This window comes from Gorilla gorilla, chromosome 16 (genome assembly GCF_029281585.2).
Source record: "Gorilla gorilla gorilla isolate KB3781 chromosome 16, NHGRI_mGorGor1-v2.1_pri, whole genome shotgun sequence".
Taxonomy (NCBI): domain Eukaryota; kingdom Metazoa; phylum Chordata; class Mammalia; order Primates; family Hominidae; genus Gorilla; species Gorilla gorilla.
Genome location: NC_073240.2, coordinates 77,446,755 through 77,465,559, shown reverse-complemented (window position 1 = coordinate 77,465,559; position 18,805 = coordinate 77,446,755). Strand labels below are relative to the sequence as shown.

The window sequence follows — 18,805 nt, the reverse complement described above, 5'->3', positions numbered from 1 at the left end:
TTGTGCCTCCCTCAGTACTGCTGATTTTCAGTCAAATGTCAGCATTCTTGTTAAGAATAGTGCTAGATTCATATATATCTGTTGCTATAGCTGCATATTTAGTTACATGGTATGCAGACATTAGCCAAAAGCTGAAGTGGCTACTTACCTATCACACAGTGAAGTTCACTGCCAATAATCTTCCACATAAGGTCAGTAACTTTAATTGGATGTGACTCTAGCCCATATTTGATTGGAAGGTAAAAGAAGTATGCTGCCATTACTCAATTTTTTTTATTTTTAATATTATCTTTTTCCATTTGTTAGATTGAGATATACTATCAGTGAACAGTAATAATAGTCGACCATTTATTGAATGTCTACTTTAGTGTGTGGTGTCAGGATTATTATAGTAATCATTTCTAACCTCCCAAAGCTCTGAAAGGAAATATATATTATCCTGACTTTTAAGATGAAGAAACTGAGATTCAGAGAAGTTAAATAACCTCCCCAGGGTTTATACACATGGTATGTGCTGGAGCCAGAATTCAAGTATAGGTACTTTTGATTTTAGAGTTTCTATTTCTATTCTTTGACTTATCAAAGTAAGCTTCATGTAAATAGCTGAGGCTTAAACTGAAGTTCACCAGTGCCTTTTTGAGTGGCATTTGTTGTTGTATTCTTTGAAAAATTTTAACATTTACATAAATTTTTAGATGAAATTGTATTCTGGGAATATAGTCTTTTGTGAATAGAACTTTCTTATTTAAATTGAGGCTGGGCATGGTGGGCTCACACCTGTAATCCCAGCACTTTGGGAGGCTGAGGCAGGAGGATCACTTGAGCCCAGGAGTTCAAGAACAGTGTGGGCAACATAGCGAGACCCTGTCTTTTCCAAATAAATAAATAAATAAATAAGTAAAAATTAAATTGACTAATACGGTAAGAACACAAAAGCATAAGATTTGAAGATTAAAGGCTTAGGTTTCAAGTTCCATAGTACATTTTACCAACTGTGTGACCTCGGGAAGATCACATAACTTTCTTGAGCCTTAGATTTTGCATTTTTTTATATTTAATTTTTGTGGGCACATAGTAGATATATATGTTTATGGGTACATGAGATATTTTGATACAGGTATATAATGCATAATAATCACATCAGGGTAAATGGGATGTCCACCATCTGAAGCATTTATCCTCTCTTAATGTCACAAACTATCCAATTGTACTCTGTTATTTAAAAATGTACAATAAATTGTTGACTGTAGTCATTCTGTTATGGTATCAAATGCTAGGTCTTATTCATTCTATCTAATTATATTTTTGTACTTATTAATGACACACACTTCCCCACTACCCTTACCAGCCTCTGGTAACCATCGATCTACTCTCTATCTCCGTGAATTCAGTTTTAATTTTTAGCTCCCAAACATAAGTGAAAACAAGGAAAGTTTGTCTTATTTCACCTGGTTTATTTCATTTAACATAATGACCTCCAGTTCCGCCTGTGTTGTTGCAAATGACAAGATCTCATTCCTTTTTATTGGTGCATATATTCCATTCTGTACATATACTACATTTTCTTTATGTGTTTATCTCTTGATGGACATGTAGGTTGCTTCCAAATCTTGGCTATTATGAATAGTGCTGCAATAAACATGGGAGAACAGATACCTCTTCGATATACTGATTTTTCTTTTGGGTATATACCCACCAGTGGGATTGCTAGATCATATGGTAGCTCTGTTTCTAGTTTTTTGAGAAACCTCCAAACTGTTCTTCATAGTGGTTTTACTAATTTATAATACATTCCCACCAACAGTGCATGAGGGTTTCCTTTTCTCCACATCCTCACCAGCATTTGTTATTGCCTTTTGGATAAAAGCCATTTTAACTGGGGTGAGATGATATCTCATTGTAGTTTTGATTTGCATTTTTCTGTTATCAATGATGTTGAGCACCTTTTCATATACCTGTGTGCCATTTGTATGTCTTCTCTTGAGAAATGTCTATTCAGATCTTTTGCCCATTTTTTAATTATATTATTAGATTTTTTTCCTACAGAGCTCTTTCAGCTCTTATATATTCTGGTCGTTACACCTTTGTCAGATGGATAGTTTGTAAATATTTTCTCCCATTCTGTGGGTTGTTTCTTCACTTTGTTGATTCGTTCCTCTGCTATGCAGAAGATTTTTAACTTGATGTGATCCCATTTGTCCATTTTTTGCTTTGGTTGCCCATGCTTATGGGATTATACTCAAGAATTTTTTTTTTTTTTGAGATGGAGTCTCACTCTGTTGCTCAGGCTGGAGTGCAGTGGCTCAATCTCGACTCACCACAACCTCCGCCTTCCTGGTTCAAGCAATTCTCCTGCCTCAGCCTCCCGAGTAGCTGGGACTAGAGGCATGTGCCACCATGTCTGGCTAATTTTTAAATTTTTAGTAGGGACAGGGTTTCACTATGTTGGCCAGGCTGGTCTCGAACTCCTGACCTCATGATCTGCCCACCTTAGCCTCCCAAAGTGCTGGGATTACAGGCATGAGTCACCGCACCTGGCCTACACTCAAGAAATTTTTGCTCAGTCCAATGTACTGGAGAGTTTCTTTAGTGTCTTCTTGTAGTAGTTTCATAGTTTGAGGTCTTAGATTTAAGTCTTTAATTCTCTTTGATTTGACTTTTGTATATGACAAGAGATAGGGAACTAGTTTCATTCTTTTGAGTATGTATATCCAGTTTTCTCGGCACCATTTATTGAAGAGACTGTCTTGAGACTGTTTTTTCCTCAATGTATATTCTTGGTGACATTGTCAAAAATGAGTTCTCTGTAGATGTAAGGATTTGTTTCTAGATTCTCTATTCTGTTCCACTGGACTATGTGTCTGTCTTTATGTAAGTACCATGCTGTTTTGGTTACTATAGCTTTGTAGTATACTTTGAGGTCAGATAGTGTGATTCCTTCTGTTTCGTTCTTTTTGCTCAGAATAGCTTTGGCTATTTTGCGTCTTCTGTACTTTCATATAAGTTTTAAGATTGCTTTTTCAATTTCTGTGAAATAGAAAAATACTTATTTCGTTGGTATTTTGATAAATTGCATTGAAACTGTAGATTACTTCGTATAATATAGACATTTTAACAATATTCTTTCATTCTATCAACATGGAATACCTTTTCATGTGTCTTCTTCAGTTTCTTACATCAGTGTTGTATAGTTTTCATTGTAGAGATCATTTATTTCTTTGGTTAATTTCTAGGTATTTCATTTTATTTGAAACTACTGTAAATATGATTAGTTTCTTGACTTTTTCAGATTGTTTGCTGTCAGGATGTAGAAATGCTAATGATTTTCATATGTTGATTTTATATCCTACAGTTTTACTGAATTTGTTTATTAGTTCTAATAGTTTTTTGGTGGAGTCTTTAGGTTTTCCAAACATGAGATCATATCATCTGCAAAGAAGGATAATTTGACCTTTTATTTTTCAGTTTGGATGCCATCATTTCTTTCTCTTGTCCAATTGGTCTAGGTAGGACTTCCAGTACTATGTTAAATAACAGTGGTGAAAGTGGGCATCCTTGTTTTGTTTCAGTTCTTAGAGGAACTGAAGGCTTTTAGCTTTTAGCATTTCTCTGTTCAGTATACTAGCTCTGTGTCTGTCATATATGTTTTTTATTGTGTTGAGGTATGTTCCTTCTGTACACAGTTTTTTGAGGGTTTTTATCATGAATGAATATTGAATTTTATCAAATGCTTTTTCAGGCCAGGCATGGTGGCTCACACCTGTAATCCTGGCATGTTGGGAGGCTGTGGCTGGCAGATTGCCTGAGCTCAGGAGTTCGAGACCAGCCTGGGCAACATGGTGAAACCCCTTATCTACTAAAATACAAAAAATTAGCCAGGCATGGTGGTGTGAGCCTGTAGTTCCAGCTAGTCAGGAGGTTGAGGCACAAGAATGGCTTGAACTTGGGAGGCAGAGGTTGCAGTGAGCTGAGATCACACCACTGCACTCCAGCCTGGGAAACAGAGCGAGACTCTGTCCCCAAACAAAAATAAATGCTTTTTCAGCATCAATTGAAATGATTATATCGTTTTTGTCCTTCATTCTGTTGATATGATGTATCACATTGTTTGCTTTGCGTATGTTGAACCATCCTTGCATCCCTAGGATAAATCTCATTTGGTCACAATGAATGATCTTTTTAATGTGTTGTTGAATTCCATTTGCTTGTATTTTGTTGAGGATTTTTATATCAATGTTCATCAGGCATATTGACCTATTGTTTTCTTTTTGTGCTTTGTCTGGTTTTGGTATCAGGATAATACTGACCTCCTAGAATGAGTTTGAAAATATTCCCTTCTCCTCCACTTTTTAGAATAGTTTGAGTAAGATTGATAAGATTGATATTACTTCTTTAAATATCTGGTTAAACTCAGTAGTGAAGCCATCAGGTCCTGGACTTTTTTTTTTTTTTTTTTTTGCTGGGAGACTTTTTATTATGGCTTCAATCTCATTAGTTGTTTACTGGTCTCATCAGATTTTGGATTTCTTTGTAGTTCAGCCTTGATAGGTTGTATATGTGTAGGAATTTACTTATTTCTTCTAGGCTTTCCAATTTATTGGCATATAGTTGCTCATGGTAGCCTCTAATGATCCTTTGAATTTCTGTGGTATTGGTTATAATGTCTCCTTTTTCATCTCTGATTTTATTTGTTTGGGTCCTTTTCTTCTTAGTCTGACTAAAGGTTTGTTGATTTTGTTTATCTTTTCAAAAAACCAACTTCTCAATTCACTGATCTTTTGTATTATTTTCTTTCAATTTCATTCATTTCTGCTCTGATCTTTATAATTTCTTTTCTTCTAATATGGGGTTTGGATTGCTCTTGCTTTTCTAGTTCTTTAAGATGTAGCTATAGGTTTTTTATTTGAAGTTTTTCTACTTCTTTGATATAAATGCTTATAGGTACAAACTTTCCTCTTAGTACTGCTTTCACTGTATCTGATAGGTCTTGTTATGTTATGTTTCCATTATAATATTTTCAAGATTTTTTTTATGTGTGGAGATGGGGTCTTGCTTTCCTGTCCAGGCTAGCCTCAAGCTCCTGGCTTCAAGGGGGCCTTCTATCTTAGCCTCCCAAAGTGCTAGGATTACAGGCATGAGCCACCACACACAGCTGTTTCAAGAAAAGTATTATTTTTTTTCTCAACTTCTTAATTAACCCACTGGTCATTCAGGGCCATGTGGTTTAATTTCCATGTGTTCGTATAGTTTCCAAAATTCCTCTTATTGATTTCTAGTTTTATTCTAGTTTTGTCAGAGAAGACTATTGATACAATTTCAGGTTTTTGAATTTTTTAAGACTTATTTTGTGGTCTAACACTTGGACTGTCCATGAGAATGATCCATGTGCTAAGGAGAAGAATGTGTATTCTTCAGCCATTGGATGAAATGTTCTGTAAATATCTATTAGGTTCATTTAGTCTATGGTGTAGATTAAATCCAGTGTTTCTTTGTTGATATTCTGTCTGGATGATCTGTCTAGTGCTAAAAGTGGGGTGCTGAAGTCTCCAGGTGTTACTGTATTGGGGTCTGTCTTTCTCTTTAGTTCTAATAATATTTGCTTTACATATCTGTGTGCTCCAATATTTGGTGCATATATATTTATAATTATTATATTGTTTTACTGAATTGACCCTTTTATTATTGTATAATGACATTCTTTGTTTCTCTTTATAGTTTTGTCTTGAAATGTATTTTTTCTGATATAAGTATAGCTACTTGTACTCTTGTTTGGTTTCCATTTTCATGTAATATCTTTTTCCATCCCTTTATTTTCAGTCTGTGTGTCTTTATAGGAGAAATTTGTTTCTTGTAGGCAACAAATAGTTGGATCTTCTTGTTTTAATCCATTCGGCCATTACATGTCTTTTGATTGGAGAGCTTATTCCATCTACATCCAGTTATTGATAAGTAAGGACTTATTTGTTATTTGTTTTCTGGTTATTTTGTGGTCTTCTTTTCCTTCTTTTCTTCCTTTCTGTCTTTCTCGTAGTGAAGGTGATTTTTCTTTAGCAATGTGTTTTCATTTCTTGCTTTTTATTTTTTTTTTTTATGAATCTGTTGTGTGGTTTTTGGTTTGAGGTTACCACGAAGCTTGCAATTGATATTTTATAACCCATTATTTTAAACTGATGACAACTTAACACTACTTTCATAAAAAAACTAAATAACAAACAAGCAAAGAAAAAACTAATAAAAACTTTACATTTTAACTTCATCCCTCTGCTTTTTCACTTTTTGTTGTTTCTATTCATATCTTCTTGTACTATGTCTTAAAACATTGTTGTTGTAGTTACTTTTTTTTTTTTTTTGAGACAGAGTCTCGCTCTGTCACCCAGGCTGGAGTGCAGTGGCACGATCTCAGCTCACTGCAAGCTCCGCCTCCCAGGTTCATGCCATTCTCCTGCCTCAGCCTCCTGAGTAGCTGGGATTACAGGCACCTGCCACCATGCCCAGCTAATTTTTTGTATTTTTAGTCAAGGCGGGGTTTCACCGTGTTAGCCAGGATTGTCTCGATCTCCTGTCCTTGTGATCTGCCCGCCTCAGCCTCCCAAAGATTATTTTAAATTATTTTTATCTCTTCGCTAAATGTATCTGATAGAATTCTGAATTCCTTCTCTGTGTTATCTTGAATTTCAGTTTCATCAAAACAACTATTTCAAATTCTCTGCCTGAAAGAGTCACTTATCTCTGTTTCTCCAGGATTGGTCCCTGGTGTCTTATTTAGTTCATTAGGTGAGGTCATGTTGGGTGTTTGTAGGTGTCTAGGCATTGAAGAGTTAGGTATTTATTGTAGTCTTCACAGTGTAGGCTTGTTTGTACCCATCCTTCTTGGGAATGTTTTCCAGGTATCCAAAGGGACTTGAGTGTTGAAACCTAAGCTATTGGCCACTGCAGTTATATCTGCATTTGGGGGAACCCCAAGCCCAGTAACACTATGGCTCTTATAGACTCGTAGAGGTACTGCCTTGGTGGTCTTGGATAAGATCCAGAAGAATCTGCTGGACAACCAGGCAGAAATTCTTGTTCTCTTCCCATATTTTCTCCCAAACAAATGGAGTCTCTCTCTCTCTGTGCTGAGCTGCTTGCAGCTGGGTGAGGGTTGACACAAGCACCCCTGTAGCCCCCACCACTGGGCCTGTGCTAGGTCAGACCTGAAGCACAGATTACTGTGTCTCGCCCAAGGTACGCAGTAACCACTGCCTGGCTACCACCTTTGTTTGCTCAAGTCCACCTAGGGCTCAGCAATCAGCAGGTAGCAAAACCCGCCAGGCTTATGTATTTCTGTTCAGTGCAGCAAGTTCTGCCTGGCCCAAGCAGGTCCAGATATGCCATCCAGGAGCCAGGGCCTACAGTCAGAAACCTTAGGAATCAACCTGGTGCTGTGTTCTACTGTGGTTGAGCTGACACCCAAACCACAAGACAAAGTCCTTACCACTCTTCCCTACCCTTTCTATAGTCATAGGAGTCTCTTCCTGTGGCCACCACCACCCCAGGCCTATGGTGAGTACTGCCTGGCTACTGTCAGTGTTCACTCAAGGCCCAAGGGCTCTTCATTCAGTTTGTGGTGTATGCTGCCTGGCCTGGGCCTTCCATTCAGGACAGTGGCTCCCCTGTGGCCCAGTTCAGGTGCAGAAATACCATCCAAGAGCCAAGGCCTGGAATCAGGGACCTCAAGAACCCTCTTGTTGCTCTACCCTACTGTGGTCAAGCTGATACCTAAGCTGCAAAACAAAGTTCCCGTACTCTTCCCTCCCCTTTTCTCAAGCAGAAGGAGTCTCTCCCCGTAGCCACCACAGCTGGGAATGGGCTGTATCCCATCTGAAGCCATCATGTCTCTGAGTCTCACCCAAGGCCCTTGGCGAGTGCTTCCTGGCTACCACTGCTAACTCGTGAGGGCCCAAGGAGTCTTTTGTCAGCAGATGACAAATCCTTCCAGGACTGGGTCTTTAAGGTAGCCCATTCCCTTTTTGCCCAGGATATGTCTAAAAATACCATCCAGGAGCTAGGGCCTGGAATGGGAGCCTCAGGATTCTGCCCAGTTATTCCGTCCTACTATGGCTGAGCTGGTTTCCAAGTTGCAAGACAAAGTCCTCTTTTTTTCTCCTCCTCCTTCTTCTTTTTGAAACAGGGTATTGCTTTTTCACCCAGGCTAGAGGGCAGTGGCATGATCATAGCTCACTGCAGCCTTGACCTTTGAGACTCAATTGATCCTGCCTCCTCAGCCTCCTGAGTAGGTGGGACTACAAGTATGTGCCACCACACCCAGCTAATTTTTGTATTTTTTGCTAGAGACGGGCTTTCACCATGTTGCCCAGGCTGGTCTTGAACTTCTGGGCCCAAGCAATCCGCTTGCCTCAGCCTCCCAAAGCACTGGGATTATAGGTATGAGCCACTGTGCCTGGCACAGAGTCCTCTTTAGTCTTCCCTCCCCTCTCCTCAAGCATAGGGAAGGAGTCTGTACCAGAGTTGTGAGCTGCCTGGGGTTGAGGGAGGGGTGGTGCAAACACTCCCTTGGCTGCCCTGGCTGGTCTCATAGGTCACATTCTTCCCAAGTTCACTGGCTCCGAGCCCAGCACAACACCAGGACTTGCCCAGGAATTGCAGTTCTTGTGGCTTAAACCTCCTTTCAAGTTTATTTAGGTCCCCAGAACACTTTAACCTGCAACTCAGGTTCCAAGTGCTAGGATGGGCGATTCCCCGCTTTCTAAGGTTGGTATAAGTGCTCTCTCTGTGGGGGCCAGCTGAATTGTGTCCTGTTGCTTTCCACTGTAACAGGCTAGCACTGATTTCCAAGGCAAAGTCTCACTGCCACTGTGCTTCCTGTCTCCCATGTGCATAGACTCTCTGTCTGCACCACAGGGTGGCTGCCAGGGTAGGAGGGAGGGGTGGCATCAGCATTTCAAGACTGTCTTTCCTACCTCTTCAGTGCCTTTTTCAGTGATATGAAGTTAAAATCAGGTACTGTGGTGATTCACACAACTTTCGGTTCTTATTAAGGTACTTTTTTATGTGGATAGTTGTTCAATTTGGTGTTCCTGTATGGAGGACATCTGTGAAGGCTTCTATTTGGCTATCTTGCTCTGCATCAGTTTTTGCGTTTTTCAAACAGGGATAATACTGATTGACAGTGTTGTTGAGAGGATTAAATAAGATCATGTACATGAAAGTATTTTGTAACCTATGAAGTTATTGGGTTTTTTTCTTTTTAGAGATGAAGGTCTCACTCTGTTGCCCGGGCTGAAGCGCAGTGTTGTAAGCTCACTGCAGTCTGGAACTCCGGAGCTTAAGCAGTCCGCGCACCTCAACCTCCTGAGTAGCTAGGACTACAGGTGCACGCCACCATTGCCAGCTAATAATTTCTTATTTTTTGTAGAAACTGGGTCTCGCCTTGTTACCCAGGCTGATCTCAGATTCCTGGCTTCAAGTGAACCTCCTGCCTTGCCCTCCCAAAGTGCTGGGATTACAAGCATGAACCACCATCCTTGGTCTGGATATTGTTAAAATTAATGTAAAGAAGAATTTTTCTCTGTAGGACATGAATTTATTAAATATCTAATGAGTGTACTTATGTAAAAGTAGCATGTTACATGATAAGGATAAAGCAGTGAGCAGATAGACGAGCACCTCTCTCATGAAGTTAATACTCTGCTTCTGCACTGTTCAATACAATAGCTTCTAGCCGCTATGTTGGACAGTACAAACACAGAATATTTCTATCACTTCAGGAAATTCCCTTGTAAAGCTTTGCATAGGAGAAGCACACATTAAACAGTTAGTTCAGTAAGTATTTTTAATTCTCTTGTGATGAGTGCTTTGAAGAAATAGTCAAATCAGAGAAAGTAATGTTTGTGCTAAGAGCTGAGGGATAAATAGTAATGTTCTAGGTAATGTGGGAGTGGAGGAAGCATTTCAGAAGGAAAAGATGAAGAACATTGCAGAAAGACCTGAGACAGGAAGAAGAGAGAGCTTGAGATCCAGAAAGACCTCATGCACACATCCTGTGTGGTGAAATTAGTCCTGTCTGGAAGGAATGACTGTAATAAGAGGAACAGAGAAGAAGATGAGTGAAATGCAGATAAGCTTGTAGATTTTATGGCCAAAAGTGAAAATTTTCTTGTTCCAATAACTTCTGTTTTCTCTTTGAAATGTAGGATCATCTTATGAAAGCAAGAGAGAGAAAGGAAAGGGTGGAGTTTTGAAGAGAGTGGGGAATGTATGAAGCAAACCTTTGTGGATAGTGGGAGAATGAACAACCTAGAGAGATTTAATAAGATCTTGAATCAGTAGTCCTACCAGTATTTTGCATGGTCTGACTCCCCCCACACCCCCACCCCCGCCAGGTTCAGAAATGGAAAAGTCTGCCAATTGTTTTCATTAATCCAGCTAAAGAAATTAATGCATGCAAGACATTGAGAATGGTGTCTTGCCCATAGTAAGAGCTAAACAAACATTATTACCACTGCTGGGGTTTGTCTAAGAAGCGTAAAAAAACAGAACAACAGAGAGGAAATGTAGGACATTTGCAAGAAAATGATTATAATGATGTACTGTGGAATCTACCACAGATAAAAATTTAAGGCAACGGGGATGATATATAGGGGAAAAGTGGGGAGATCTGGTGAGCATCTATTAGTGGATTCTCAAGTAAATAAGTGGAAAGCAGAGGAGGGTTGCTCCAAGAGTGAGGTGCCAGGTAGGGGCCACAAAGAAGTAATGCACACAGTGATCTGAATGAAGACTCTTACAGTCTAGGTATAATGTGGTATTTCTTGGGGAAAACTAAATAAATGTTCTGTCATCTAAGTAAATGATATGAGCAGTAGCAGACTATCCCCAAACTGCCTGTAAACAAACATTTGGAAGTTCAACATTCTGAGAGTTTATAAAGCTAATAATATTCGAAGATTTAAATCAAAATATAAAAACCTGCTCAGGTTCTTATACTCATTTTCTCTGCTCTCATCCTCTGGCCTTCTCCCCATTCCTAATTCTGTTCTAATTTAAGAATCATACAGAAACTAAAGGCATCAATTGCTCTAGCTAATCCTGTAGATTGATAATACTATCCTTTAGTTCTGTTTTGTGCTATGAAGAATGAATTGGTGGTCATGAATATAAAATAACACCAGCTTTATTGGTTGTCTGGTTTTTTCTCCCCTCAGATGCTCTGTGAAGCATTTTCAAATCCAATACTGAAAGTAACTTGTGTTTCAAAGTGTTTTGGGAAATGAAGATTATAGTCTGTTTCATTAATGTCATTCTTTCCTTTCATTTGGTATTAAAGGCTTCAGCGATTAGCCAAAGATCTTCTAAAACAACTACAAGTTCAAGACAGTGGCTCATGGGCAAACAATAAAGTATCTGCTTTGGATCGGACCCTAGGAGAGATCACTAGAATACTGGAAAAAGAGGTGTGTAACTAATATCTGGCTTTTGAACCTTAATCTTTGTGATCCTTTCTCACTATGACAGTACATAGAGCTATAAGGCAGACTCAGTATATACCTTTCTTCTGTGTTTTTTAAAGCTAGTCAATAATAGATGAATTTTTTTTTTTACTTTTGTTCTTTTCAGTTGTTTAATTGAAGCTATTTTCAGGTTTTTTTTTAATTTAAGTCCTCTTTAGGTCATGGTTTCCTCAGTCATGTTTTTCTCACACAAACAAACTGAAATTATTTTGTCAGGAATCACAATAATAAAGATGTATGACTTTATGGCAGAAAATAGAAAACTTTGAATTATAAAGCCTCATAAATCACAACCAGATTTCTACAAAACACCAATATCCCCTGATTCCAACAGATTTGGCAGTTTTCTTTAATGACTTAGAATCATTAAATATCTCAATTATAGTTTAAATATCCTCAGTGATTTTTAAAGTATTTAGTATTCATTTCCTATAGGAAAATGTTAAACGTACAAAGAAGAAATAAAACTTCCTGTAATAGCGACTGATAACATTTTATTGTATCTTCTTCTAAACATTTTATTGGACTTTTTTACATTATTTTATCATAAATACTTTATCATGTCTTTAAAAATCTTTAATGGAATGAACATATCACATTTTACATAATGTATAATATTTAGGTGGTTTCTAATTTTCTATTTAAAGTAATGGCTATTTTCATTTATTAGCTGTAGTTTTTGGGTTTTTGTTTTGTTTTGTTTTCTGGGTTTAAAGGTTGTAATGTAATATTTGATATGTACAAAAGAAATATTAATAAAAAATAATATGAATACAGTGAACAGCTATGAACTCACCACCCAATTTAGAGTAAGATTGTTACCACTACATTTGTGTTTCCCAATATGATCCTTTCTTACCACATTCATGATTCCTTTAAAGGGAATACTGTACAGAATTAAAGGTGTATCATTGTTTTTTAGAAATAGCTTTATTGCTTTATCACATAAATGTATTGTTAAATAATGTTACTTGGTTTTGACCTTTATAAAATATTGCGCAATAGACCTCTACAATTATTTTTTCAGTCAAAGTTATGGTTCTAAGTTTTGTTTAGCCTTATAAATGTAGCTGTTTGTCATTGCTTTTCTCTGCTGTAGAGTAAGTCCTTCATTGTGTTAATACTACAATTTTTAAATTTATTCTGACAATGGACATTTCAGTGTGTGTGTGTGTGTGTGTATGTGAGAGAGAGAGAGAGTGCACGCAAGCATGGGCAAACAGTGCTGCTCAAACATTCTTGTATCAAAGTAAATAAACAAGAACTTCTTTAAAGCTGGGAGTCTCAGGCTTTCGTCTACATCGGAATTGCCTAGAGAACTTGTTAAAACACAGATTGCTGCCCCCGGCTCCTGCCCCGGATTTCTGATTAAGCAGGTTTAGGGTGGGTCTGGAGAATTTGTATTCCTAACAAGTTCCTAAGTCATATTGATGCTGCTAGTCCAAGGACCATATTTTGAGAATCACTACTCTAGTCTAGGGCATATGCCTCAATGGTGGAATTGTGGGGTTCTCAGGCATATCAGTGTCCAACTTTGCAAGATAGTGCTCAACTACATTTTGGCATCAGACAGTACAGTCGTCTGGAGGAATCAAAAGCAGCCTATTCAGTGTGGCATTGTGGCAGAGCTGTAAAGTCAGTTCTTGTGTGTAACACATCCCTTTCAGGATATCAGAGGTTCAGAAACTGGTAGTTGTCACACATTTGCTAGAATGCAGTATTTAAAGATTTAATGTGCTTTAGGAAAAATCTCTGATCTTTTAAAAAATTATTTATATACTGATTATTTTTGTAAAGTATAGAGTACTTTGAATTAAAAGGCAATTGCTTGAAGACACTGCTACACGTATCTTATCTCATGAATATTGTTTTAGATTAAAGTAATAGAACTTTTGAGGAAAAGGCAAAATGATCTATATAAGACAGGTATTCAGTATGAAAATTTATCTAAAGTTATTTCCTTCACAAAGGGGCAATTTACTGAAATACCACTGATTTCTTATAATTTGGGGAAGAAAAATGTTGTCTGGCTCCCAGTCTAAATGGTCTGTGTCAGGAACCTTGCTGTAAAGCTGTCCTCAGAGTATACACTGCAGGACCACCTAAGAGTTTAGACTTACCTACAATAAGATCCTTTTGCTACTTTTATAACTAAAATCCTTTTTACCTAGCCAAGACACACTCACTTTATGAAGACTTCTGTAGAGTAATACTGACATTTCAGTGTAATTCAGCTGATGATATTTATGATTTCAGTCTAGGAATTGTAAATAGCCATTCCTTTTTGTTTGGAAAACTGCCTGGAGTAACAAACTCATTAGAGCCAAAGCCAGGTACCCAGTGAAGGATATTTGAAGATAGTCTAGAAGTGACAAGGTAGGATGGTGGAACTTGGGCAAGTGTAAGCACTGATGGAGGAATGGTGAGAGATGAATCTTGACTTCTTTATTTGCTTAATTTAGACCTCAAAACATGGATGCTTTCTACTATCGCTTGACACACTGTTTCTTTAGATAATTTTTCTAAAGTTCTGAGAACTATTTTAGACCTAACGGGTTAAACTTGTGATGTATAGTAACGCTCTTATCATGGAAGGGGTCAGGAAACTGAGGAGACCTGGGTTTTGTAGTACTTACTATGCATTTCAGGTTCCTTCTGGTTTTTTGGGTTTTCTGATTTCATTCAGAAATTAAGTGTGTAAGCTTTTTATATGTGTTATGCTTTAAAAAAAATCTTAAGCCACTTCTGTTTACTAACGTACTTTGGTCCAGGGTACTGGGTATCAACTCTCCCAACCAAAACAACTGAAAATGCTAGGTGGGGAAGAAAGCAGTTTTCTTAAAAGCATCAAATAGCTAAGAAGAAATTAAGGAATTCCCAGTCCACAGAAAAAGCAAGAATTTAGAAAGTTGTGCTTATAACTTAATTGCCCCAAAAAGCATGTGCCAGATTGGCAAATGTGAGTTGTGGTTTACAAGTGTCATCATGTAAGGTGATGAAAGTAAAAGTATAAGGGCTGCCTAGGTATGAGGTCTAATAGGAGATTTTTCCGATTTTCCTTTCATAAAGATAAGACCACATTAACCTACTCCATCACATAATCATGAACCTTCTCATCCCACCCTCAGGACTATGAAGAAAGCACCTTGGCACAATGCAGAATTTATACCCATAGTCCAACCCCTGGCATAGATTTGCTGCTCAAATTCACATCACCCGTATTATTTCAGATGGTGAATTGGGTTTAAAGTTGTCCTAGATTGATTTGCGGTGTCTTTAGGAATCAAGCAGAAGAGAATACAAATCCTCATTGGAAGAACACACCTTCATTCTAGGCCTCAGATAGTTTCTGTTAAACAATTTTACAAGGACAAGTAGCCATAGTGAAAAGATAAGCCTGAAAGTAAGTCATAATAAGTAAGCAGAAACTAGAACTGCAAGGCTATGTTATTACTAGTCACAGATTATAAAACTATGCCTGCTATCTTGTGAGGAAATAAAAGGTAAGCTTGAAAATTTCTATAAGAATGGACTTAGCAATAGTGACAGGTAATTCAGAACTGTCCTTCCACTGATGACAATAAAACTAGATAAAATATGAAATAAAACTGAACTGCAAACAGAGTAGTGAATAATTACTGGGCCAAGATCCAGAAATTTGGCATTTTGGGACTAGGTACCGTTGATGATCCAAAAGAAGTGGACATGAGTTTGATTAGTACTTTTGAGATTGTTTGCAGGACTGGTGAGAAAAAAAAAAAAATGTTGGCATCTACGACAATCAATGGTAGGGACTATGGCAAAAAAAAACCTCATGTTTTGGTTTGGGATCTTAAAGGACTGCACAAGGAAAAAGGGTAGACAGGAAGTACACCAGTCAGTACACAGACAGCTCAGTTTCAAATCATGTAGGTGGCTGGGAAAATCCAAATCACTGAAAAAAGATTAAAATGATCCTAAATTGCTAATACCCCAGGTGGCTAACAGAAGCAATTGGAAAATTTATTTTGGAGAAGATAATAGCAACCTAAGTCTCAAATTATCTCAACAAAATAAATTTCAAATGCAGTGTTTGGCACAGTAAGGCAATTAAGCATACAAAGGGACAAGACAACATGCATAAAAACCAATAGAAACAGACCTACAGATGCTCCAGAACTATGCTTACGATGATCAAAGATATAAATATTAATTATTTTTAAAAATATATAGCACATTTGAGAAAACAGAATTTGAAAACTGAACATTTTAGTAATAAAAATTACAAAAATTATAGGTGAGGTAACAGTAGAATAAAGCAAGCACTGGAAGATAGATCATAAGAAAGAATCCAGACTGAGCATGGAGAGAAAAAGATATAGAAAATGAAAAGAAGAGTATAAAAAGGATATAATATATGGTGAAAATGTCTAATTTATGTATAATTAGAGCTCCAAAAGGAGAAGAGAGAAGTATTTGAAGTGATAATCATTTAGAACTTTCCGAAACTTACAAATCAATTTACAGATTCAAGAAGCCCAATGATGCCCAAGCAGGGTAAATAAAAAGAAATCCACGTTCACAAACGTCACAGTGAAACTAAAGAAAGTAAAATTATAAACCAATCTCATTCATAAATGTGGATTCAGAATTCCTAAACAAAATTTTAGCAAACTGAATCATGCAATATCTAATAAGGATAATATATCACAACAAAGTTGGATTTATTCAAGATATTTAAGTTTGCTTTAACATTGGAAAATTATGATCTATCATATTAACAGAAGAAAAGGAAAAATATCATCTCAAAAGACACAATGAAAGCGTTTGGTAAGTTCAGCATCAATTAATGATAAAGATTCATAGTAAACCAGGAATAGAATGGAATTTCCTTAATCTGACAAATTGAATCTACCAAAAAAATTATAGCAAAATAATATTTACTGGTGAAATGTTGAAAAATTTACCTTTGAAATTGTGTACAAAAAAAGAATATTTGCTGTCAAGGCATCTGCTTAAAATGGGGGTTCTAACTAGTGGAAAAATAAATTAAAGTTGTAAGATTTGAGAGAAAAAGTGAAATAGTCATTGTTAGCAAATGATATGTTATATATAGAAAATTTAAAATAATTTACAGGTAAATAGCACAAATAAGTTAGATTAACAAGGGTACTAGACAATGGGCAGTATATAAAAATCAATTATATTTATATATTATCAAAATATTAAATATCTAGGAGTAAATCTATAATGTTTATGGATTGGAAAACTCGCTATAGTATATTTTTCTTTTCTACCCAAGCTTATTTGTAGATTCAGTGAAATCTCATTTAAAAGTCCAACACTTTGTTCTTTGGAAATTCTAAAACACTATTTAGAATTTCTAAAGAACAATATGTAGGCGCAGATACTAAAATATGGAATTTCAAAGATCCAATGAAACAGTATGCAAAACCCTGTTGAAAAAGAACAATATGACCAGCACTTTGGGAGGCTGAGGCAGGTGGATCACCCGAGGTCAGGAGTTCAAGACCAGCCTGGCCAACATGGCGAAACCCCGTCTCTACTAAAAAAAAATTAGCCAGGTGTGGTGGTGGGCACCTGTAATCACAACTACTTGGGAGTCTGAGACAGGAGAATCACTCGAACTCAGGAGTCAGAAGTTGCAGTGAGCCAAGATCGCGCCACTGCACTCCAGCCTGGGCGACACAGAGAGACTTGTGGCGCAGGGAGAGGGAACGATATGGGAAGATTTGCTCTACCAAGTATAAACACTTTTTATAAAGCCACAGTAATTAGGATAGTGTTCTATTGGAGACAAGACGGAGAAAAAGAAGAATGGAACATAATTGAATTCGTAAACAGTCCTATTTGTATATATATATATATATCCTTGATCCATGACATGTGAGGTACTTGTCTATGCACATATGAAAAAAGGAAGCACCACAAAACATTGTGGGAAAGTATGCTCTATTTAGTGAATAAAGGCTATAATGATTCAATATCCTTGTTTTTTTAAAAATGTTACTTCTATCTCACATCATAAACAAAAAATTGATTCCAGATGGATCTAAATATGAAAAGAAAAAACTAATTTTTAGAAGATAATATAGACTAATCTCTTCTTTACCTTGGAGTTTTACCTGGACAAGAAAATGACACAAAAGAAATTAACAATAAAGGGAAACTTGATAAATTGGGCTGCACTGAAAATAAGAACTTTTGTTCATCAAAAGACACCAGGAAGAGAGTAGCAAGACAAGCAATAGAAGGGAAGAATATTTTACATATATATAATCAACAAAAGAGTGGCATCCAGAGTATATAAGGAATTCCTACAAATTAATGAAATGCAAAAACAAACTAAACCAGTAGGATAATGGTCAAGAGGATAGGCATTCTGAAAGAAATCCAAATAACTAAAAAATAAATGTGAAGATAGTCAACCTCTTTAATAATCAGGACAATTCAAATTAAAAATTCAATGTGATAATGTGATTCACTTATCAGAATGACAAAAATTAGACTGAAAATACCAAGTATTAGCAAAGAACTAGAGCAGTGGGAACATACAATGTTTGTGATAACATAAGTTGAGCCTACCATGTAGCAAACAGTCTGCTGTTGTCTACTAAATTTGTAGACATGTGTATCATATTTCACTTCTAGGTATATACTGTATGGAAAGCAATGCATATATCCACCAGGCAAGATATACACAAATGTTCAATGGCAGCATTGTTTATAATCACCACATATGGAAAATAGTGCAAGAATCCATCAACAGCTGGAGATACAAATTATGGTATGTTCATATAATGGACTATTATTCAACATAAAAATGAATGAACTACATCTGTGGATAACAATATGGATATATCTCACAAACTCTTTTTAGTGAAACAAGTCACCAAAAAATATATATACTGTTACAATTCCAGTCATATAAAGTTCAAGAAAAGACAAAAGGACTTATATTGTTTTGGATATACACATAGGTGGTAAAACTATAAAGAAAGTAGAAAAAGAAATTTCCTAAAAATCAGGATCGTGATTGTTCAGAGAGAAGGGTGAGATGTATGATCAGAAAGAGTCATATAGGTGGCTTCTTCAGTGCTTCTAGTTTTCTTTTTCTTGGCTGGATACTGGTTACACAGTGTTCAAATTAAAATTATTATTTAACTTGTACATACATGTTTGCTAATTTTTCTGACTTTTCTGTATGTTTATGTTTAATAATAAAATTAGTTTTTAGAATTTAAGGTAAAATAAATTGCTCCAAATAAAAGAAATTTTTTATTGAAGAAATGTTA

At 36.6% G+C, this 18,805-nt stretch overlaps 1 protein-coding gene across 13 annotated transcripts in view; it reads left to right on the top strand.

Annotated features, from left to right (window-relative positions):
• The window catches only part of SCAPER (S-phase cyclin A associated protein in the ER), a 556,007-nt gene that overhangs the window by 319,771 nt on the left and 217,431 nt on the right, over positions 1-18,805 (top strand). For all 13 annotated transcript variants that reach the window (XM_063699056.1, XM_063699058.1, XM_063699055.1 and 10 more), the window contains one exon: positions 11,327-11,453. In XM_063699056.1, coding sequence (XP_063555126.1) covers positions 11,327-11,453 — 127 coding nt within the window. The remainder of the gene's footprint in view (positions 1-11,326; positions 11,454-18,805) is intronic.